General features: G+C 36.8%; 1 protein-coding gene across 9 annotated transcripts in view; it reads right to left on the reverse strand.

The window, feature by feature from the left end:
- Nucleotides 1-24,507, reverse strand: part of CASK (calcium/calmodulin dependent serine protein kinase) — a 198,630-nt gene that overhangs the window by 57,614 nt on the left and 116,509 nt on the right. For 5 of the 9 annotated variants that reach the window (XM_050331456.1, XM_050331452.1, XM_050331449.1 and 2 more), the window contains exons 7-11: nucleotides 18,551-18,726; nucleotides 16,341-16,463; nucleotides 13,919-14,002; nucleotides 12,292-12,391; nucleotides 7,300-7,317 (exon numbers count right to left, since the gene is read on the reverse strand). In XM_050331456.1, the coding sequence (XP_050187413.1) occupies nucleotides 7,300-7,317; nucleotides 12,292-12,391; nucleotides 13,919-14,002; nucleotides 16,341-16,463; nucleotides 18,551-18,726 (501 nt within the window). Of the gene's footprint in view, nucleotides 1-7,299; nucleotides 7,318-12,291; nucleotides 12,392-13,918; nucleotides 14,003-16,340; nucleotides 16,464-18,550; nucleotides 18,727-22,925; nucleotides 23,072-24,507 lie in introns of those variants that run through there. The other 4 variants (XM_050331457.1, XM_050331455.1, XM_050331451.1 and 1 more) reach the window with 2 other exon arrangements.

Consider the following 24,507-nt stretch of genomic DNA (forward strand, 5'->3'; position numbering starts at 1 on the left):
AAAACTCACTGAATAAACTCTACATATATCAACAGTCCTCATACATAGTGTAATTATACACAAGAAATGGTTTAACAGGAAAGAGTTTAAAACCTGATTTTATTAAGCTTAGTTTTGTTCTATTTTAGCCTGTTTTCCAATGATGCCTTATGAAGTGACTTGGATTATGGGCCTGCTCTCAACATTCTTACCCCAACCTTTCTTCCTTAACTTTTAGAACTGCTGGCCGATTTCAAATACATATTGTAAAATTTTGAAACATCAGTAAAACTGATTTTGGGAAAAAAAAAAAAATTGAAACATTAGAAAAATTTTGAAAGAACCAATGTTTTCATGAATTCTTTTAAAATCAGCATCTGGATACAGGAGGAAGAGAAAGACCTGACTGCTCCATCCTCCAGAGGACAAAAAAGGGCTGTAACAGGAGCTCTGGGTTTTGTTCTATTTGTTCTGCTGGCCTGGTTATCTCAGACCCAGTTATAGCACTTGCTGCTTTTTGACCAGTGCACTGTTTGGGGTCACAGGAAGATGGGGATGGGGGTGAAAAGAGAAGTAAGAGCTATGGAGACGAAAGAAGAGGAATGGGAGCTTTATGGAAGGTGGAAGTCCATGAGGAGAGTTGAACTCACAGCAGGGGAGGACACAGAAACACAACACAAATCCATAGTAAACCAGCCCACAGTGGTTCTGTTTGAAACAACTTGTTTTAAAAACCAGGTGTCAGTGGTGGCTGCCACCTGTGTGCACAACTAGAATGACAACTTTGACTTATCCAAACACCCACAGACCATGTCTTCAGTTTTGCCACAGGGGTAAAAGCATCTGAAAAGAGGATAGCACATCCAGTCTGCATAGAATGCTGGTGTCTGACAGTGAAATGCTGAATGATTTTCCATAAATAAATTCTTAATTCAGGACACAGAATTCTGCACATTCATTACTTCACTTCTCTCATCAATATGCTTATTCTGTTTACTTATTTGTTTGCCTGTGTCCTTTTGATAAGTTAAATAATATTTAATTGCTGTATTTCTTGAAATTCCATTCTCCACTGCATGAACAATTCTTACCAGCCTTCCTTAACTCAAACTCTTATGTATTTTCAGAACATAACAAAAATACAAAACTCAATGCCCTCTTAACCACACAAGAAAACAAGTTAAATCAACTTATTTTTCCAAAAACCCTGAAAAACTAGAATAAACATAACAAAATACACAAAAACCTATCGTGCTAGACTTGCAACCTCATGGCTTAGAAGGATAAGTGCAAATCTAGAAACTATTGCGTCACATTTAGCACAAATCTCAACCTGGGATTCTCCTCACAATTCCCTGTACACCAAGGCTTGAGAACCACAGCACTCCTCTCACTCACAACTCATGGCTCAGGAGCAATAAGACTTCTTAGTAATCCCCCTTTAAGTGTGTCTGACTACTTATATCCAATTAATGAACTAATTTATGTTCCTTTTAAAAAATTGTGGCTGCCAGCAAATAAAATGAATGGTTTGACTCATATTAGTTGCTGTGCATGAGGTTGGGTGCACTGAAAAAAGAGAAAAACCTGCCTCCTGGTTGGTAAGTGAAAAAGCCTGCTCAGCTGAAAGGAACCTCCCATATTCCTCTGCCAGAGACATAGCAGGAAACCTGAGAAAATACAGGGTCTGGGAATCTGCTGGTAAGAGGATGGAGAGATCAGAGACCTCAGCCTCAAAGGCAAGGAATAAAAAGATTACCTAGGGATCCAAAAGGGACTGCACTGTTTCCTCTGCGTTTTCAGAATGTCAGTTTAAGGCTCATAAACTTAGAGATCTCCAAGCCTGAAGCAAAGTGCTGGACTCTCCAGAGTGCAGTTGGCAGAAGGAAATTTATTTGATTCCTCTTTTATTTCTACTTTCGTCATGCTCAGAGTTTAAATTATTTTATTTTCTAGCAAAACTTTGCTTTCTGGATTCAAAGTCCTTTCCGTGTACTTAAGGATTTAAGGAAAAACTCATGAGAAGATTCACTTCAGAGGCTTGGATATCTCAAGAGTCTCTAATACTGCACAGTGTTGTTCATGACCACTATAACTTGAGCCAAAACCAGAAGCAATGAGAAGTGTGTTCAAAGTTGTCTGCAGAGCTGTACTAGTGTGAAACACCAAATGCTCTGGACCATCACGTGCTTTATTTGACAGTATTACTTCCCAAATTTTATTTTGTGGAATACTTTGAGGGCTTTGAAATAGAATTAAGTTATGATTTTTTTAAATGTTTGCATCCCAACAACCTCTTCAGTATTTGGGAATTCCAAAACATTAAGCTTTGATCATTAGTTTTGGGGTTTTTTTTCCCTCCTGTCCCTTGGTCACATTGAATAGATGACTGCAAAAGGAAGTTTCTGAGAATGCCCTTAAGGAATTTTATGAGAAATTCTGACAGTGACTTTGCTAATCCCTCAATATCACAGTTCTACCTTATGCTTTTTTTTTTTAGCTATGATCTTATGGTGCATCTACTGCCAAGCCTTTCATGCATTTACAGATAATGTGCCACCTGCACGAGAAAATGGCACAGTAGCAATACACTGACAGCATGTTAGTGCATAAAAAAAAGGTGACAGAACAATTTACAGGCATTTTTGTGAACATCTAAACTCTCTCTGTTATATCTGGTTAAAAAAAGCTTCAAAGTGCCTTTCAGAAGAGTTTTAAATTAAAAAAAAAAACCTACATAAAATAAAATTAACCAACCTTTACAGCACAACTGTTTCTGAAAAGATTCATATTCTATCATATTTAAGCTAAATTTCCAACCTTTGGGGAAGTATGAAAGCAGTCAGTAATTATAATTAAAGCTTGTATCCTCTTGAAATAGGATTTAATCTCCTTTCAACATTGCAAATGCACCCATTTTAGCCTCATCACAGATGATAAAGGAAGGATTTAAGTGGGTTATTACACAGTCATACAAGCTAAAAGCTCAGATTTCTCCTAGTCTGTAGCAGTTACAGACAGAATCTATAAATATGAAAATCAGAATGCATAAACATTAGTAAGGAAGGAAAAATAAGGAAGTTGACTAACTAGAATGTCTGTGTTAATTTGTTTTATAAAATTCCCTAAAGTAAACTTCATTAGAAAATGCTGCTTACTGCCCCAGAATTTTTAAGTAGCCACAACCACTTGGGTAAGATGAATTTCATCCTGGACCTTAAATCACTATAAAAATAAATGCACACACGATTGCACAGGAAAGGTTGTCTCTCCTGTATTCCCATACAAATACCTAAAAAAGGATGGCTGCAACTATTCACAGTTTCCTTGGGGCTACCAGTTACGAAAAGTTGAAATCTATGGGCTCTCATATATTACAAAGAAGGAAAATCACATCAGAATGCTTATGACAGTCTCCTGCAGTCAGTACTAGTACAGTAAATGCTTTTATAGTCAGTGGAATTACTTCTAAGAGGACAGAGATGAGTTCAGCAGTTTTCTGCCTACAGATCTATTATTTATCAGAAAACATATTTGCTTTACAAGGCAAAAACTTGGGATTATCTCTTTGCCCAGTGCATAATCAAAGTTATCACAGGTAATTTGTGCAGGTTCTGTTAACTCATTTATGGAGACGGCCATTCAGAAATAGTCCTCTCTTACAGCTGAATTCTATCTCTAGACTCTTTGCAGTTCTCATACAGTGCTCTTAATACCACCTGAAGTTGGTATGGACTCTGGTTCATCCAGCTGGAAGCAGGCAAAGCTTTGGTAACACAGTGTTGTTATTACAACATGACATCCAGATATTCTGGTCTGGAACAGGTGGTTTGACCAGAGAAACTGAACTTTGAAGGTATGGAGGAGTTGCTTGGTCCTCTCCAGAGAGGAGAGAGTAAAAGACAACTTTAAGTACTATCCCAAGAATTGCCTACATATTCTCCAGTACTCATATGTCTCCCTCCACCACAAAACACCCCCAAAGTTTGCTTTCCTGAGGCTCAGCAAACCAGGCAGGTACAAAAGCCTTCCTCCGTTGTGTAAGAGGCAGCACAGAGAATCTGGGGCTTTTTCACGTGATCTGCGACAGTGTCTGACTGAATCAGAGTTTAGGTAAAGAGACTTAGGTATTGCTGCAAAACACAGACTACATTCTGACTACAAACACATTCTGAGAGAGGGTAAAAGAATTTTTGGTTTATTTTTTAGTACTAAAGATTACAAATGCCCATTTAAGTCTTGGTCAGTCATAAACCCTCTTCTGACTAAGGAAAACATTTTAGAGGAAGTCTGACATTTTTTAAATACAAACTTATAAACCCACGACCTTTTTGCCAGTCTCCTGCAATTAGTATGCCAGGAAATAACTCTGCAGAAGAGCTTATAATAACTATTATAATAATAGCATGTTTTTATTAAAGAGACACTGACAAAATCTAAACCCCTTAGATTCGTAGAACCATATAAAATGAAGTTCCTGCCACTCATTTCTATCCCATTCATTATTTATTCACTTTTTTTCATGTTGTGTAAAAAGGTAAGTAATGATGTCTTGAGTTTTTACAGTGGTTTTTAACTGATTAACTAAGGCTTTGCTGTTTTTACAATTTCTTTATATATAACATATATTTTTCAGAACCTCATCTCTTGGTTGCCTTCTCGTGTGCAGCTGCTGAAATGAAACTAAAATCAATTCTGGCTGTGAAAGCACAGATATTTCAGAAGGCAGGATTTACATTTCACTTTGTGAAGTCATCTGATGCTAATACATACAGCAAGGACAGAAGAAAAACCATCTGAAATGGTTAGTTTTTAGAGATCAAATATTAGACTCACTGGATACAATCTCAAAAAAAAAAAAAAAAGGCAAAAAAAGAGCATGGGCATTATTATAGAAGTGCAGACCTTTCCACTACTTGTATTGATGTAACTTCTTAGATTAAGAGGAAGCCAACTGAGTACCAGATGCTCTTCATCACTTTAATCAGCATCTGCAAAGATCACTGCAGCTGAGATGCCTCTAATCTCACCCAGTAATTGGTTTGCTCTTTGCTGTTCACTGTGTTCCAGAGCAACTAACTCTGCAAGGACAGATGACAGCCAAAGCAGGTGAATATCTATGACTACAATAGTTTAAAATAAGGTGGGAGATACATGTGTCACATATACACAGCACTGTAATTAAAATGAAAGCCAAGGCAGGACTCCATCCTTCTCAAATCTGAGCTATGTAAGTGTTTAATGACCTCCTCTTTCTTGAACAGAAAACAAACAGCCAAGTGTAGACACCTTATAAATCTACAAATAGGTTCCTACATGCACACAGTTCTCTGAATGCTACTGGGAAGCAAACAAGGCAGTAATAATATATATATTTATGTATATATACACATACACTATGTGTTTATATCTATATACAAAACAATCAGGAAGACTCTAGGGAGAGAACTGGAAAGATGGAGGTTTATAGAGATGACAGTGAAAATGCAGTTGGTGCAATGGAAGGGTATTGGAATTTACAGCTAAATCAAAGAATGGAATACAAGAAGGGAAAGAAAGGTATGTAAAAGTCAGAAAGGCAACCAAAGAAAGATGCAGGAGAGAAAAACAGGGAGAAAGAGGAAAAGACTAAACAAAGAAAAAAATTTAAAAGAAGAGAAAAAACCCCAGTAAACAAAAGATAAAGTGTTCCCAAACAGGAGGAGGAATGCAGAGGACTGCACTGTGTATGGAGAAACAAAAAGGGAGGGGGAAAGGGGAAGTGGATGGGGAGAGAGAAAGAGGGTGGGGAGAAACTGATGCCTGATTTTGGGGATGCCTTTTATTCTGCATGCACAGGCACAGTGTGCCATGCATGTCTCCAGGCTTGAGACCTCCACATAGAGCTTGCCAATCTTTTTTCCCAGCTATTCCTCACTGTAAAACTAGTCAGATATGAAAGAAGGCAGCCAAGCATGTTGGTAAAGAAATATGCAGTGAGAAGGTACTGGTTTTGTTATTTTTCAGACCAGATCTACATGTTACATGTGAGTGCACTCACATGCAACTAAGACATAAAGACAGGTAAGTATTTTAGTAAATGAATGCCCATTATTGTCACTTCCTCATTGCAAAAATATATGGAAACCCTTTTCTGACCAGTATGATGGCAGTACACCCTTAGTAAATTTGCTGAGGGAGGTTTCTGCGCACAAACAAAAAATAAAAATCCTGGCAGAGGCTCTGTATGAGGTTTCTTTCTTTCCTCTACAACTGTAAAAATAATACTATTGTGAAATTTTATATAAAAATCCACTGAACTCTCACTCTTGCATTACTGGACAGGCATTCTGAGATGGGGAAAAAGGAGGACAAGGAACAACTTCCCCCACAACCCGTAAGATCAAAAGAATAAACCAAATAACAACAACCACAAAATCCATGACTTTGATCAGAAATGGAGACACGGACATGTGTCTCGCTGCCCTGACCTATGAGTGAAGAAGAGCTGTTAGCCTACAAGTCCTAAAATGCAGCTGGAAACCCCCCACTTTTCACAGCTTGTTTTTGGAGATGCTGAATTCGTTGTTTTTGAAATGGCTGTGGTTTGTATCAAAGGGTCTAGAATTTCACACCTTCTCCTCTGTCTAGTACAGTCTGCAGGTTTTAGAAGAGCTTGCACTTTCAGTCTCTCACGGTGTATGCAGTTAACTTGTAGCAGAAACTCCTCCCTACGTGTCAATAACATTCCTTCATTGAGGAGACACACATTGGATAGTTATTTAAATCAGGTGTATGCATATACACAGTGCATATGCATATATTGTGTATTACATCAACATAGAAGGATCAAGAAAGTTCATGCAAACATAGAGCAAGAATATAATATATGATTAATATTACAGTATATGCTTGGTGTTAAGAGAAAAAAGCCCATTAGTCCATGAAGACAATTCTGGAACAAAAACGCAATCCTCAAACATTTTATGCTTTATTACTTTAATGAAAATTAGATTTTATTTCAGTTGTGTTGCAAATATTAAATATTTGGGGGGGAGAGAGAAACTAAACAGGTAATTTTAATACTGCCTCTAAACTAGAATCTTCAGAATCCCCTGGAAATCATAATACTTCTGCTTAATTATACTGTCAATTATATTATACCACAGACAGGTTTAGTCAAAACCATACAGGCTAATTTTTTTTTTTTTGAACAGGCAGTATTAAAACTGAAAAATAGCAAAGAGAAGCAAAGAAAGCAGATTTTTTTTTTTTTAAACATGCAAAGCCACACACCATAGCTGAATGATATGCCTTAAAGGAAAACAAAGGGATACCTACTTTCTGCTGCTAGAAGTCCTAGTAGGAAGGCAGCGTTTGGACAAACAACAAACAGTATGAAGATTTCATCACAAGCTTTATAAAGCTGCATCCTAGCACACTACTTTAGCCACAAAATAGTATGAACAAAGTCACAAGGACCCCCACCCATTTTTTTTAATATGGTTTAATATTTGTGAAGCAAATGGCAAGTGTGGGCTGGGATGGGAGGAAAAAACCACTTGGCATTGGGAAGGCAGCACGTCTATGCAGTGCCAGGTTATCTGTAACACCAGACTTCTCCCAGCATTGACTAAACTATGTTAAAAAACTCATGGACAAAAAAAAAGGAGATTTCTAGTAAAAAGGTGAACTGATAAACTAATGCAACATACTGCAAATGACGCAAACTGATATCATATTGACACACTTATACTTACTAAGAAGAATTTAGCAATGTTACATTGAAATCAAAAGTTTCAGTGAGAGCCATTATGAGAACCATTCAGAAATATAACCACCTTATCATTGCTTTTAATTAGTAGTGTCTTCATGTACTTTTTTAAAAATTTGAACATACCAGAACGAAGAATAAATAGCTGAAAAAATGATAAAGATAATAACGGAGTACTGGAAACATGCAAACTCATGATCTCAAAACTGATAGTTTTGCTTGTAACACTAGAGAAGGAATTAATAACAGTAAATTATAAGGTGAATGTAATTTTTTTTCCAAGCACTCATACTTAAAAATGTTACACTTTGCCTTTGCAAATATTTACAAAATCAGTGGTAATTTTTGCATAGCAAAAGTATTTCTTTTTCTTACTCATATGTAAGATGTGAGGTTTTTAAGATTACAGGCTTATATTTCATTGATTTATATTTCATTTATTCCATATTTCATTAAATCAATCCCCTAAAACTACTAACTACTCGAACTTGTGAGTTCAGCTAATTCCATGTAGTGATCTTACAACTTGGCCATACATGTGCTGTTTGATCTCACTCTGAAAGACCAACAGCTTCAGCCTTTTCCCCATTATTATCACTTTCAAATTTGAAAATCAAAAGCTCATGTTGTTAAAAACTTCTCACTTGAGATGACAATAATATAGAGTCCAACCAGATAGAACAAGAATTTCAGTTTACACACAGCAACCCTGAGACAAAATACCACAACGCATTTGCGAAAATGCCAAATGAAATCAGTGCCCCGCAGTTTGAGAACACGAGGCAGAGGCACTGAAGTGGCCTCAGCGTGGCTGCTTCCTGTGCAACTGTTGGTGGCAAAAAAGCCACTCTGAAACCTGCTAGTCACACTTCAGTATATGTGTGCTATAGACCAAGCAAGGCAAGCAGAATATGGAGTAACAAACACCTTTCAACCAAAGGGTAAGGTTTGCTTTAGTCTAAAAGTCAGTTATGCAGTTTTCCAAAGGCTACTGGCTTAACTCCAACACTGACTTGGTAGTTCTTAAAATGTGGCCACAAAAAGGTTTTGGAAATGCAAAGTTATAAAAAAACTCTTGGATTTATTGGTTTTTCGAACTGTTGGCCTGAAAACTTGAACATTTTGAATCTACTTAAAATTCCAAAGTAAACTAAATGGCCTTCCTGAGTCCAGCTTCCCAAGGCAAAATGTCAAACAATTCCACAGCCTTTCCTTGGGCTGCCACAGAACGGGGGATGCAGAAGAAGCAAAGGGAGGGAAAATAAAATGCTTTACACTGGTGATGTTCATTCTTCAGCCTGAGGCACTGCTATCAAAACACTTGAAAACTACAAGTCCCTACTCTCTGTTTGGGGACAAATGGTCAGCTTGTGACAGAAGTAGAGGAAATCCTGTCTTGAGGTAATGTGTGATCAGGAGATAGGAGGGTCAGGGCGCAGGGCAGGAAAGGGGAAGGGCAGGAGACCGAATTTCTCTGGCAACTTATGTACTTCATGGTCCACTTCAAATACTTTCTACTGGGCTGATTTTTCTCCTGTGTCAGATTTAGCCTGTAGGGCTGCTGATTGCTAACTGCTGATTTATGTCTGTTTCAGGATATTAAAAATATCCAAAGCATTTGTTGCCTTGGGAAATAAACATTTTACAATGCCCTGAAAATGGGCAACCTGAAAGTCAAATGTTTTACATCCTAGAAAAAAAAAACCACTTGCAAGAAGCTTGTCAGTCAGTTGAGTTGTTCAGTGGCTGTACTGAAAAAAGTTACTGAACACAGCTTATCACCAGTAATCTTCTATTTTAAAAAGACTTAGCTAATTTAAAAAATATTTTAAAAGCCCTTATCACACTCTTTCAAAATTCAGCAAGACTGATTTCTGCCATGTTACCAACAGAATGATAGCAGGATGAAGTTAAGATCTTCAGAGGACGGTTGCTGATGAAAAAGGAAACCAATCACCCAGAACAAGTGGTGGGAACCAAGAATTATCAAAACTCTGTACAAATTAAAGGAAGATGTGTGCAGAAAATTACCTGGTTGACTTTAAATGGAATTTATCTCTGTTCATTCCCATTTAATGTAGTTAAGCAATTTGCTGACCCTCACTGAAAAGCTCTCTAACAAGAATATCCTTTGTGATTCTGCATCTACAAAGGCCATCTGACTTGCTACTTGTAGAACCTTCATATCCCAGTCTAATATTCTGGTAGTATTAGAAGATGCTCAAAGGTTCCAGCAATCCCAAGTTCACTGAACTTTGAGGAAGAACACCTCTAGATTAATTTGGAAAAAAGACAGAACTGAGATTTTCTGTGTTTGGAACAACCTGGAGTGCAGGATACATAATCTGCATAACCTAACAAGCATTTATATTTCTGTATGAGAAATATCTCTGAACGAGTTCCACATTTGCCTATTTCTAACAAATCATTTAATTGCAATAATAAGCCTCATGAAATTTTATGGGAGGATTAAACAGGCAACAACACTTAAAATATTAAACACTCTTCATTAGAGTTTATGATCTGGAATAACATTTTATGAGATGTCGGGAAGGAAATTTAAATTACCTTAAGATAGTCAAGCTTCTACTTCAATTTAAGAGTTTTATGTCTAATTTCTATAAACTAGTCGGTTTTAGAATCATCACCAGAGCTTTACAAGCTTGAAATTTTGAAAGTTTTATCAGTGTACTTCTGAAGAGGAAACAAAATAGATTTCCACATCTAGCAACTTCATAAGCTGTCAGGGTTGTGGTACCTTTGCTTGCAAGCCTCAGTGTTTATCCTGCAATATTAAATATATTATCAGCTAATGTAGTTGGTCAGACAAACATCATGAAAACCACACACTTAGCATGGTTTCCTGATCACTGTGATCTCCCATCAGAGAGATCAACAATGTTATTTTAGAGAATAACTACCCTGTCCTGAAAAATCCAAGCTAATGTTTCGGTTATTTCAGAGATGAACACAAGATAACAGTGGATCCAGCCCAGATATTCTGTAGAATTTAACATGTGTACTGGATTCAAGTGTTCTGTGAGCAGAAAAAAATAGAACTTGTGCATTTCCTCTATACTGATATCTGCAATTACATCACTGAGGAAGACACATGTCCTGTTGATGTGAGACTGAAACTGGAAAGAGGAACTGCAGTTTTCAGTTTAGGAAAGTTGCCACTGCCAATCATGCTGGTGGCTATTCCCTATTCAAATGGGGGAAGTAGATGGAAACAAAAATAAAGGCACTGCAAGTAATTCTAGGTGAAGTAAAACCAACTTATTCTTTCTTTAAAAGCATAGGTAGATCTTTAACTACGAGTACATCAAGTATTTAAAAGCTGTCTGCCTGAAGTTAAGCCACGAGGCTCTGATTATCCATTTGCTATAAATGATCTGAGGTTCCTATTCATTTCTGTGGAAATTATGAACAGTGTGCATGCCTATGGACAAAGCAATCTTTTAAGGACTCAAACTTGAATTCCAAGAAGTGAAATTGAAGAATTTCAACAAAAACCAATTTACTCCCATTCTTATATCAATGACACTGAAATAATTTGTAATAATTACTTGCTCATATGAAAGAGAAGAAAGGTGTGATTAATACATGCAGTAGGTAATTTTCTCACCTATAAAAATATTGGGAAAGAGAATTATCACACAGCAGATCAACACATGCAATTAAGTTCCTGAAATGTGTTCTAGTAAAGTCAGTATATAGCTAAGATATTCTGCCAGTACTATTTGGTTATTTAGAAAAATAAAAGAGAGAGTCCTTTTGGTCTCCAGTTTTCCTCAGAAGTTCATTAAACTCGATCCTAAATCCTGATTTTAGATCAGATAGACCAACTCAGACTTTTGCACTGCAAATATATTAAGTAATGCTATGTCAAATTAAGATACATAACTATGACAGGGCTGTGTTAGTACACAGAGGGGAGGTTATTTAAATTCTTGAATATGGACTGTGGACAAAAGGATTGCTTGAGTCAGATCACTGTCCTGCCCAAGGCCCAGCTCACAGCACAGCACAAATTTTATCCCAAGCATGTTGGGAGGGCCCTGAAGTACCATGTATTGTCTCTCTCTGAATATCTGGGGGTCAGAAACACTGTCCAGTGTGCTTTAAAGAGAAGACATCTTAATCACATTGCTCTCTAAAACAGGAGGTCAGGAAAATTTGGTACACGGTGGTTTCTTTCTATATATAACTATTAGTAAGAACTTTGCTCCTGCCTAAGAATTAAAGACAAAATTTCAATAAGCTTTTGTACTCAAGTAATATAAAGAGAAACAGGAGGTTATACTGTTATTTGTAATGTACACACAAGAACAAATAAAAAAATCAGAATTTCTGTGGAAACTTATAACTGTGCAGAGATTTTCTCTTCAGTTCTGCCAGTAATGAACACCACCAAGACTGAAAATTATTTATTCTTTCACATGTAAACATTCGCTTAATATTAAATTTTATGAAATCTCAAGAAATTACTAAACACTTGGTAGTCTAGTCAGTACAGAATTAAGACAGGTTGACTGCAATAAATGTACTTTCTATACCTGAGGAGGTGGGGTCTTCAGAGAAGTCTGGCAGCTCTTCAGGGGGGTCACCATAGAAGGAGTTGAATTTGTGGCTTGACACAGCTGCTAGTACTGCCCCCTGAATAAAAATACCCACACAGCCTAAATTACACAAAGAAGGATAATGAAACATTTCCAGACACCCTGGATCACTCAGTCTCCCGAGGTCTCTTGTGTGTTGACCTTCTCAGTGAAGATAAAATAAATTTTAGAGTCTTCAGCTCTGCTTCCCTGTTATCAGTGACCATATCTAATGGAAGTGCTGGTCACACACTAATAAACAGTCAAAATATCCTTTGTCAGGAAGTATGAGAAGTATGCAAGTAACCTTAAAATAATAACTTTGAGGTATAAAATCCCATAGAGCAATGTAACAAAATAACTAATTTCTTTTTCTCTTTTACCTAGACCAATTGGCTTAGCAAATATAGAAATTCACTCTTTAAAGTAAAACAGTATGTTGTTATCTGAAAAACTGTCAGAATCTGACACTGACAGCACCATAATAAATCATATAATATACCATTATATATCTATATAAAAATAGTACAATTACATAGATAATCTGACACTCCCAGAATGAGTTGTTACATGGAAGTAACAAAGTCAGAGCTACCTGCTCTGACATATATTTACTTGTTCAAGTTAAATACAGTTTAACCACTCATGTTTTAATGCCTCACTGCAGAACAGTGCTTTGGATAAAATGGTATAAAAACCAGCAAAGGTATAAAAGCTCTCAGGAGATGAAATATAGGGGTCTCCCCAAGAAGAAATGTGGGAAATATCTGAAACTGTACCTAGAGCAGAAAACCAGCTCGTATTCTAAAATGTACTAGCTAATATTTTAATGAAAGTACTACCTGGACATACAAATCACCTAAGAGAAAGTGCTGTTTATCATGAATTATGCAACTGGTGCATCCTAATCACCAGCTACATTAAACTTTTGCAGAGCAGCAACTCCTTGTGTATACCTGATTCTGTGTTTTATTACCAACTGTAAAACAACTCATGGACTGCAATGCTCTACATTTCTGTTAGAATTTTCTCAACCTTTCAGTGAACTTAAAAATGTTTCGCCTAAACTTTCCAAGAGAGGAACTGAAGAGAAACCATGTTGTTTTGGGCTAAAATGTTAACAGTCTTTTCAATTCAGCTAGGAAATAATCCTGTGTGTAGTTAAACATAAAGAGGATAAACTGAAGAAGACACATTTGTTCTTCTTGAAAAAGACATTAAAATATATGTTCCTGTTATTATAAATGTAACAAAATAATAACAGAAGGCACTGTACTATTCTCTCCTCTCTAGTAATTCCTATTACACAGGATTAATGAATTGATTAAAGATGAAGACCTCATATACACCTTTGTTGATACCAGACAATTTGCACTGAAATTTAGTTTGAAAACTGTGCAGTGAGAATGCAGTGAGAAAGGATGAGCATCCTTAACAATCATCATTGCAATAAGCATCTGTAAAGGCCCTTTACAACTTTCATTTCATTGCCAACTTCATAGATTTCTCTTAGCACTTTTAAAATGAATGAAGTATCACACAAAATTCAAGTTACACAATTATATTAACACTACATTCACTTTACCTTTAGTTTTCGTCTTGCATTGAATTTTCTCAATTGTTCTACTGTTTCTGGAAGATGAATCTTGTATGCATAGCGATCTCTCTCCTTAAAAAAACCCACAAAAAACAAACCAAAAGAACATTAAATACAAGCTCTTCATATTCTCTTGACAATAAGAAACCAGATAAAAAATGTACCAGCTATTAATTATCCTAAGGAGAATGAGAATTTGTTGCAACTTAAGGAAAACTTCAAGAAACTAAAAGGGATTAAAATACTTTGAAAGAATTCTGAACTTGGGTCAGGGATATTTTCTTTCAGTAATTTTGTTTCCCAGTTTGTAGAGCTTAGTCTTTTTGTTTTATTGTTGTGCTGTTAGTCAAGTTTCTGGCTAGCACTGAATTTTGAAGCTTGCAAGTAGAAAGTAGTTCTGCTTCTTGGGATTCACAAATCCCAGTGAACCAACATGTTCAAGCCCTCTTTTAAGGGGTGCTTGACACTTCAGGTAAGCTTGGGAGATGGGTTAGGATGGCTGGCGACACCAGGTGATGGCTTATAGGAAGAATTCTCCATTGCAGATGCAGATTAAAAAGCCTGCAATGAATAACTGCAGTGACAATAAGGACAAAACTTGCAGCAGCTGCCTACTGTCTTATCCTGCTCCAAATCTTCACAGAAGCTACACACACTTATTAATTTAACATAAATGTTTATCACATGTATCTCCAGAATCAGAGTGAAATCACTGCCAGAAGTAATTCAGTCACTCTACAACACTAGAGATGCCTCTGCCTCATGCTGTTTTTGGATCTATAAATAGTTTAGGAGAAAGCTCTGAGTCAGCAGGGAAGGCTGTTTACCATAGCCAAAAATGGGAGGACTGACTGGTAGAATGCTGGTCTGAGCTTGGAAACAAAGTTGTCTCAAACTAAATGTTCTCTTTCCTTGCATGAATTTCAACAAATAATGACAAGACCAGAAAAAGATCACAGATATCAAAGGTGCTGAGCTATATAAGCAGACCTTGCACGTTCACATTACAGAACTGCCTTTTCAACAAGCCTGATCAGCTTAGTTGCTCAAACAACAAAAAATTACAAGTTTTTCTCCCAAAATAATCATCAGTAAAACCCTTGCTTTGGCATCTAAATGTGGGTAAGCTCACAAAGTGAAGAAAAAGTCAAATTCCAAGCAGGTAGAAACAGATCACCTGTGTTAACCACAGACTGGAGTAAGATCATTTGGGATTACAACACATGCTGTCCCTTTCCATACTCCTTGATGTTTGATACACTATGTAAGCTCCAGATGAACAGACAGAACTTTGGCTCCTTTTATGTGGAATGGTTTGAACCTGCAATTTCCCAATACTCAAAAGAGTTGCCTTAACCACTTATTCCTGAGAGATGCACACTCCTGAGCTCCTTTTATAAGCTAGAACATTCTGCAGCTTGGAATAAAAGAGTCAGAGCCAGAGACCAAAGAAATGGAAGAACGACCATTTACTTGGAGGGAGAAGAACATATGAGCCTGTCTTTCCCAGGTTCTGTTTTTGTGGGTTTCTTTGTGTCACTGTTTGTCTCAGGTGGAGCAAACAACCAATTCAGAGTAGCACCCTTTTAAAACAAGTGCCCTGTTTAAATTAATGATATTATGACTCTCTCTAACCTTGACCTACACTATAGGAAAGAAGTAGAGGATAACAAAGAAAAATAGTTAATTCATCACCTTCTGCCAAATAAAATACAATGTTCTGAACAAGGACTTGCCACCTTATTAATCTGTAGCACACCCATCATTCTCCAACCCCAATGTTTAGCACAGATTATTGATGGGACTGCTGAGAAGCTACAGCTGAATATTCTCCTGCTCCTGTTGTTGATCTTCAGTGTTCAGCAACTACTCCTCGGCTGGCTTAAACTGTGCTGTAAATTCTGACACCACTGAAAAATCATTTGATTACCAGATATCATTTAATTTTATGCAATCCCAGTGGCCTCTGAGAAACATTACACTCCATATTTCCTTCACTCTGGTGGGATATTTCAGGAATCTAATGTAAGGAAGCAGCACAGTTCAGTGGCATAATGTCCTGCAACAGACTGCATGGCTACAAGCATAATAGGAAAGAGGTTTAGGACTGAGCGAAAAGGAGATCATAAATTATTTCTCTGGAGTTTGAGTGGCACAGAAAGACACATTAATACCTTCTTTAAGCCCTACTCCCTGATGCTGCTGAAGGTGTCCAGCTGAGTTCACTCTCACTTTTAAGAGTTCAAGCCTAGCAATTATCAAAATCTCAGGCTCTAACCCTACAAAGCATTTAAAGTAAATTCTCCCACATTTTGCACAGTTCTCCTTTGAAAAGCTCAGAGAAGCAAAGAAACAAATCTTTTTTCTCCCTTGAAGAAGAAACTGGTGTGTAAACAGCTGCTTTTACTACCTTTAACCAGGGATGATTCAGTGCTTCATATACTGTTATCCTTTCTGCTGGATCCAGCATAAGCATGCGGCGTACCAGATCTTTGGCACTTTCAGAAATATGGCTCCATTGCCTGGGATTCATCTGGTTACAAGCAAGAAAAAAAGACATGAAATCAGTAACAAGAACATAGAAAACAATGTAAAAGGAAGTTTCTAAGTTTTTTAATAACTTGTAGTAAATTGTACACTAGTTGCTATCAAAATGACAGAAAAATTGAAAACATAAAACCTGACATATTCTTGGTATTATGTTATAATTACAGTATAAGTTTCTACCTGTTCTACATTTTGTTTAGGTAAAAGTGACCCTTCCCCCCCCCAAAAAAAGTAAAAATTAAGCTTTGTCTGACTGTTAACTATTGCATAAGATAAATGTAGAAATTAAATCTACTTCTGAAATCAATATAAGGAATGGCATGGCAATCTATCTGTATCAACCCACAATTTCATGCCAGTGATTCTGAGTAAGAAGGGAGTAAGATAATGCTTGTTGTGAACTATTTTGGTCTTGGTACTATGGACAACAGCTCTTACCAATAAATTCCTTTCAACTTTACAATAGGTGAGCATCTTCAGCCACTAGGAAAGCACACTGATCACAATACAACTTTTTAGTGTAGAACTTAATGCTTAGGAGACAGCAATGTGAAGGATCATTTAGAATATATTTTCTGCTTGTGCCCAACCAGTCAAAATTATGGATGCCCAACAAAACCATACTAAAGTAGAGAAAATTCTTCATGTAATATTAAGGATTATATCCTTATGGTATTTCTAGGATTTCTTTAATTTATTAAGAACTTAAGTTTTATTTAATGATAGACTGCTAACTTTACAAGGTACTAAATGAAAATTCAAAATTATAACTAGAGTCTTTTCAGTGTTATAATCTGTTCATTTAAAGAGGTCCATTTTATTTAAAATAAGTCTTTACAAAAAACGACAACTTTAAATTGGGGCACTCAGGAACATTATCTGGCTATAAAATTCACATTAATAGTTGTGATTTGTCATTTCTTTAATGAAATGAAGGTAATTGAAAATTTGCAGCAAGACTGTTTTAAAATCCTTACAGTATTTTCACTGAATAGACATGTTATTGTGGAAACAGGAACAGAAAAGGAACTAAGAGGACACGATGTGCTGGACATAACTTTTTTTTTTAAAACAAAGAGAAGTTAACTTGTACAATTCCAGAAGATTTTAGCTGCCTAAGAGACTCCAAAAAGAAATCTGCCATAAAGTGAAACTGGAACGTCTACCAGCCTATGCAATCCCACGAAGAAATGCTGCTGTTTCTAGGAATACAAAATTTAAAGAATGAAAAACGTGCTCCTTAACAAGTGCAGTAACACTGCTGTCACCTACATTTTGGCAGACTCCTGTTAAGTTCCCATAGTAAAACACTTCCTAATATCATACTTCATATTAGAGACTATCAGAGTTTCCATTTGCCATTTGCTAACGCAGAGCTCGTGCATGACCTTGGTCACAAGGTCACCTCAGCTACAAAGCTAAGCTTTGTTACAAAGCTTGGTTACGAAGCTCATCTTTAGGCAAAACCACAAAACCAGTGAAGTTGAAGCTTTCAATTTGTCTCCTTAATAGTCTGGGATGCTGATGCTGTGAAAGACACTTCTCTTGCGTGCACATTGACATGCTTGAGGTTGCAAGTGGCTCCTTTTGAATCATCAGCTGCACTTCACTACACACTCTACTGAAAAGAAAAATGCCTAACTGCATTTGCACAGTAAGATGCATTTTGGGTTTAAATCAAGGCAATATATGATGACCAATGTTTATGATAGTTCTCTTTGTTGAGGATTTAGATAAGAAAATTTAAATTATCTATAAACCTAAGGTAACGTGCAGTATGATACACTTCACAGATAAACCTCAGGTAATCCTGCTGGGCTCAATGTACAGCTAGTTGTTACAGCCATTTATTATTTCATCTGAGTAAATATTTCTGTATTCTAATTTCTAACATTGGTCACAAAACACAGCAGGAACAAGACAGACTGGAGAGAGAAAATGATCTCTCTTCCTGCACAACAGACTTCTATAAGCTTCAAATCTAAATCAGGCTAAATACAAAAATCAACTTACAGAAATGTTACCAGCAGAGCTTATCTCACAGGAAAAGGATTCAGGTATACCATCACTTACCTTGTATTTGCCTTTAATAATGCCTTCAAATAATCTTTCCTTGGTTCCATAAAAAGGCAAACAACCGCTTAGCAGGATAAAAAGGATCACGCCACAACCCCAAACATCTACAGGTTTCCCATATGGTTCTCTTTTTACCACTTCTGGGGCCATAAAATGAGGTGTTCCTACACGTCCTAAATGGAAATAAAAAAGAAAATTTAGTCAAAGTGATGTGTGTCAAACATGGAAATAAAGAATATCACTCCACTACATTAAAACAGTTTCAATAAATTTTGTTTATGGGTTAAGCTTTTAACACTATGCTTTTTTCCTTAAGTTTAGTATTTATTAAATATATCCAGTGAAACAGAGTCAGTATTTTCCCTTTTGCTTAATTCATACTTTTATAAATTGAGGAATATTCTATCCTACCTGGCAGACTGTGAAACAAGACTTACATAAGGGCACTAAGATTCTTTGGTGAAATTTGGCAGATAAAAGTAAACCCATCCATTTGGACAACCTTTGAAACAGGAATTATTTAGCCAGAGAGCAAGTACAAAGATATTGCAGAGCTCTAGTCTACACTGCTAACTTGAAAAAGCAACATCTAATTGGTAAGAGCACAGTTTGTTCTGATGCTCTGCCCAAACTCTGGCCAACAAAAATGCAAAATGCCAGCAAATGTGTTGTTCATTTATTTGAAGCAGGCAATGTCTTACTGCACATAAGAAGATAATGCTGATTCGTTTCACAAGGTGCTTTCAAGGAGTGTCACTCAGTAATGGTTCTGGGACAGTGCTCATTTTGGACTGGTAGTGAATGTACTCCCACAGAAACAAAATTTATTTAGTACTGATCTGTTTAGTGGACAAAATTATTAGAATAATGTATATTTATTTCTATGTAGCACATTAAGCTAAATAAAAGCATTTAACTTTTCACCTCTCCATATAAATGTTTCCCATTGTAAAGAATTTTGTTTCCACTGCAAAAATTAGGCTTTGAACGAACAGATCATCACTGACACTTACAAACACTGTAGTCTTTGGACTACCCTGGTTCCATCAAGTACCAACAGCAGAAAAAACCCCACAAATGTAGCAAACTGTCATCCCTTATGCCCCCTTCATAAATTATTTTTGCTCACTGATAAATACAATGGACATCAGAGGCTCCATTCAAGGCTTGCAGCACCTCTTTGCAGGCCAGGGGAGTTTCAAATGCAGCCTAGAGAATGTGAGGTGTTTGCAGGGGCATGTATTTAACTCAGTTTTGTCTTGTAAAGAGATTCTTGTTTGACTAACCCATCCTGCACACCATTGCCATGGGAGTTAGCTAAGTCACAGCAGTGGTAACAAACACCTAGGAGACTATCTGGCAGTAGCTGAGTAAAGACCATTGTTTGTTTATCCCACCTACAGCAGGAATACAATCTAACCATGCTCTGTTAACTAGCCCCATTCACTCCTTTTTCCATCTAAAGGATTAAAAAAATTGACAGAAAGATGTCACCTTTTTCACCATACTATTCTTAAGGACGAACAACATCACTGTCAAACTTCTTCAAATTTGTGTTAAACCTAGGTCAGCATCTTAAAACATCCAGGCTGACCTGACAGCAAAAGGGCAGTTCCTTTCCAGGCTAAAGAACTAAAAAAACAGCAAGATGCTGCAAGTCCAGCTCATCCCTCATATCACTGGGGGAGGAGGAAGGATATTTAACTCTGGACAGAGAAAGACAGAGACGGACGTGGGAAAAATTACTAATTCTTCTGGTTGTCTATACACAATTTATAGGCTTATAGGCTTTCAGCCTAACTGATAAACCTTGAAGCCAAATATTCAAGATCACAAATATGAGGTAAAGATTACCTCCTTAGATGATTCTCTCATTTAGATGCCTGGTGACGGGGAAGGGAAGCAAAATGGAAATTATATATAAATCCAATATGCATAAGTTGTTGATAACTCAGTGTTTTTGCTTTTTGTTAATGTGCCTATAAACTTATTAGGGTTTCCTCATTTTTTTTTTCCTCCTAGGATACCATCACTTGTGACAGCAAAAGCATCAACATTTCCAGCTCTGCATCAGGCTATGCCTGTGCACGAGCAGCAACACCTGCCTGTTCAACCAGCATTTGTCTATCCCTCAGACTGCCCACGTGACATTAGCGGTGTGCTCACCACAGGCTGGAAACCTTTAGTGCAGAGGATCATCAAAGACCACAGAGCAGCCTGGCTTACCCAAGTCTTGTTTATCTCAATGGTGACTTCCTGACAACTTGGGTGCAGAGGGACCCGTTTGCCATTTTGGAGCACTGTAACCTTTTTCATATGCTGAAAAAAACACTTGTGGGTCCTAAAGCTCGTTTAAATATTTTTAATCAATATGAATAGAAAACTATATATACTCTGAAAATTCTGCCTTCCCACCAGGCTTTATAATTGCTATTATATAATCTGGCAAGTCAAGAGGAAAGTGATTACAAAGATAAACTGGAGATACCAGTAGAAGACAAGATATCACAAGGACAAAACGAGCTAAAAAGAGACATGAAACTTTGGGGAGATATACATTTTTCTGGATAAAGTAGCTAACGAAACTATGAATCCTCTGTATCAAATGATAGGTATGTTGATTTAATGTGCATTTCCAATAAATATTTTCTTTATCTGCTGATCTCACACCAGAATGTGAGGCTGCATGTTCACTTGAATACAAACTGACGAGCTACAGTTAAAAAACACTGTCCCTCTCTGATCATCACACATTTTCTTTCTCCTCACTTGGAAGTCAGAAGGTGTTTCTTCCATCCCAGGTGGAACTGGATCTCTCTTGGCCTGGTTCAAAACCAGGACACCATAAAGACCCACTTTGACAAACTGCTTGATGTTGAGCAGAAGGAATAGAGTGACTCAGTAGAAGGAAACACACCACAGGGCAGCTTAAATCCCCAACAGGCTGCTGCTATAAACTAGATGAAAAACAGATCTTACTTAACAGCAAGCTGAAAAATCAGTGCTACTAAACCTTAATACTGGCTTTTACATCTAAAATGAGAACTCCACAAATACAAAAGAAATGAGAAAGAAGACTAGGCTGACTTAATAGAATCCTGCCATTTACCTTGGCTAGATTATAATTAGTGAAAATAGTTAGAGAATTGTTTGATTTTGTAACCTTTTTAGTGCTGTGTCCAAGATTCTGACACTTTAGATGAGGGGGTGGTGGTAGCAGAAATCACAGCTTTATGTCCATGAAAAAGCAAACCCAGAACAAGCAGAAACTTAAGTGGTTGAGAATGAACCATCCAGTCAAGCAGGATAAAAAAATGCATATGTATGTGTACACGTATTAGAAATTTAAAAAGGCTAAAATTGGCTGTCATCCTTGGGACCACTTCACTGGGGTCAGCAAAGGAGCAAACGATGATTTCGAGGTTATTCTAAAAAAACTGACCTGAGCAAGGACTACTGAGCTGTGCCTCTGAACTGCACTGAGCTCAGCACAGTCACTGAAGTGCACACATGAACTTACACAGATTGGGGCTTTTCCGATGTTGTAACTACAAGAACTGTATAAGGTGAGTATCAGTAACAGGACAAATACAACCTACAGACACCATAGTTGCCTAATGGATACTCATTTGCTTTTTAGACCATGTATGACTTCTGCTGAAAATTATCTAGTAGAATATCTGCCTTCGAGACATGTCCTGTGTAAAATTTTAAAGCTGTTCTCAACAGTTCAATTATTTCAAAATATTTTAGAAGCTTTTGAATTTTCTTTGGTGTTTTGGGAGAAGCTCTGCATCTTTTTGGAGGCAGACTAAGAATAGTAAGTAAAGGCATTTTCCTCTCTTTAACAGATAACTTCTGTTTTCCACAGGCCTTTTATTCTTCAGGATATAAGAATCATGGATATATTTGAATGACTGCCCATGAGAAAATAACATTTTAATTAAATATATATTGCATGCACGCATACACACAGGATTTTTAGATGCCAACTAAACTGACTGGAATTAGTCTGTGCTTTTACGTTCTTCTTATCTGTTCTAGAGTGATATTAACTGAAAATCATCAATATGTAAAGACTCATCAGTGGTAAGTAGTTAATGTGATACTTGTCTCCATCCATTTCACCGTAAATAAATGCCTACATCAAAGTGTTTATTGATTTAGGAAGCACTCAGTGCCTGGATAGGTACAGACATTAAACACCTTACTTCTAGACATCAACTTCCTTAGCAGCCATTTTTGAGGCAGCTGCAAATCTATAAAACTGCTAATTGTGCTAATTTTTCCTGTGGATAAACAGAGAGCTTCAGTCTTCAGATGCTGTCAATCTGATATCATTTACAAGCACTAAAGATAAATTTTGACTTACCTTTGATAATTTAGTTTCTATGACTCTTTCCATATTATTCCAGACAATAGGGCTATGCTTTCCACAAGAAGAAGAGTATATACAGAGACCCAATCAGATTTTGTCATCCCTAAGGCAGGGGACTGATGACCAAGATATCAGAAGGAGAGTCTTTCAACAGCAGTAGTATCTGAACGATGTATAAGGAAACAACTGGAACAAATAATTTTTAGGAAAAAAATGTGAGGTACTAATAAACATCACCATCTGACCTCTCACAATAGTGTAATAAGAATTATGCTCATAAATTAAGGAGTTTCTAAAAGAGTGGGATGTCCAGAATAATGTGGAAGGAATTGAAGAATCACACATAACAGATCAGAGAGGTCAATACTTTCCTACTCTTAATTCCTTTCCACATTACTCCAGACAATAGAGATGTTTAAAGCAGGTGTACAGAGAAGAAGAACAGATTAAAAAAAAAAAAAAGATAAATAAAAAGGGAAAAAAAGGGCAATTCAGCTTCAGCACAGAAAATTGTCTGAAGAAAATATATTTTAAAAGATGCATCAGCAGACAACTGGACAACTTGATATTAAGTGTCCAGAAAACGAACAAAGCAAAGCTCACATACTAATGAGACAAATTATAGTAATTGATTCAATGGCCTTTTCAGCCATACAACTGTGATGGAGGAAGTAAACCTAGATGACTTTTTAACACATTAGCCTCCTCTTAGCACTCTCAAACCAGTCAGCTGGAATTTATGAGAGACTGTAAAACACAGTTGTAACTTTTAAATAAAACTAAGTCTCTTGGAAGTAAAGCTTTGTAGGGACTCCCATTGTTTTTTATTTTCAGGAAAAAAAAGTTAAAACACTATCATTTTAAGAGAAAGAAGAATAATAGTGTAGGACCTCAGTTCACAAAAGTTTACCACTCCTTGGAAAACAAATGAAAGCTTTGCAATACTATTCAGACACTGATGATGAAAAGGAAAAAAATCTATGCAGTGTAAAAACACTCCAACATTAAAAAAGAAAAAAAAAAAAAGGAGTTTTAAACTGGGGTCTATAAAAACACCAAGAAGATCCAGTTTGGCGAAACACTGAAGAAGCTGCCCAGAGAGGTGATGCATGCACCATCCCTGGAAGCACTCAAGGTCAGGTTGGACACGGCTCTGAGCAACCCGATCTAGTTGAAGATGTCCCTTCTTATTCCAGAGGGTTGGACTGGATGACCTTTAAAGGTCCCTTCCAACCCAGACAATTCTGTGATTCTATGATTATTTTTACATTGATGAGAACAAAACAAAAACAATGAACTTAAAGGACTCTGCTCCCCTTCCTCCCATTCCATAACCTCATTTAGAGAGAAAATTATGGCAATGCCTTCCTTTGTTATTTTTGTACTAAGTCTAAAAGGCCAAATGACAAAGAAGCAAGAGCAGTTGGTATTTATGTGCTGTACTTCTATTAAGAACATAAACAATGTTTTCCAGTAAGATGATAATTTATGGTAGGATACTACTGGATTTTGAAGCAACCTAGGGGAGCAAACTAATAATACATAAAAATGAATATGGGGCTCGATTAGCATCATG

Source organism: Myiozetetes cayanensis, unplaced genomic scaffold, assembly GCF_022539395.1.
Source record: "Myiozetetes cayanensis isolate MyiCay16 unplaced genomic scaffold, myiCay2020 scf5-8, whole genome shotgun sequence".
NCBI lineage: Eukaryota > Metazoa > Chordata > Aves > Passeriformes > Tyrannidae > Myiozetetes > Myiozetetes cayanensis.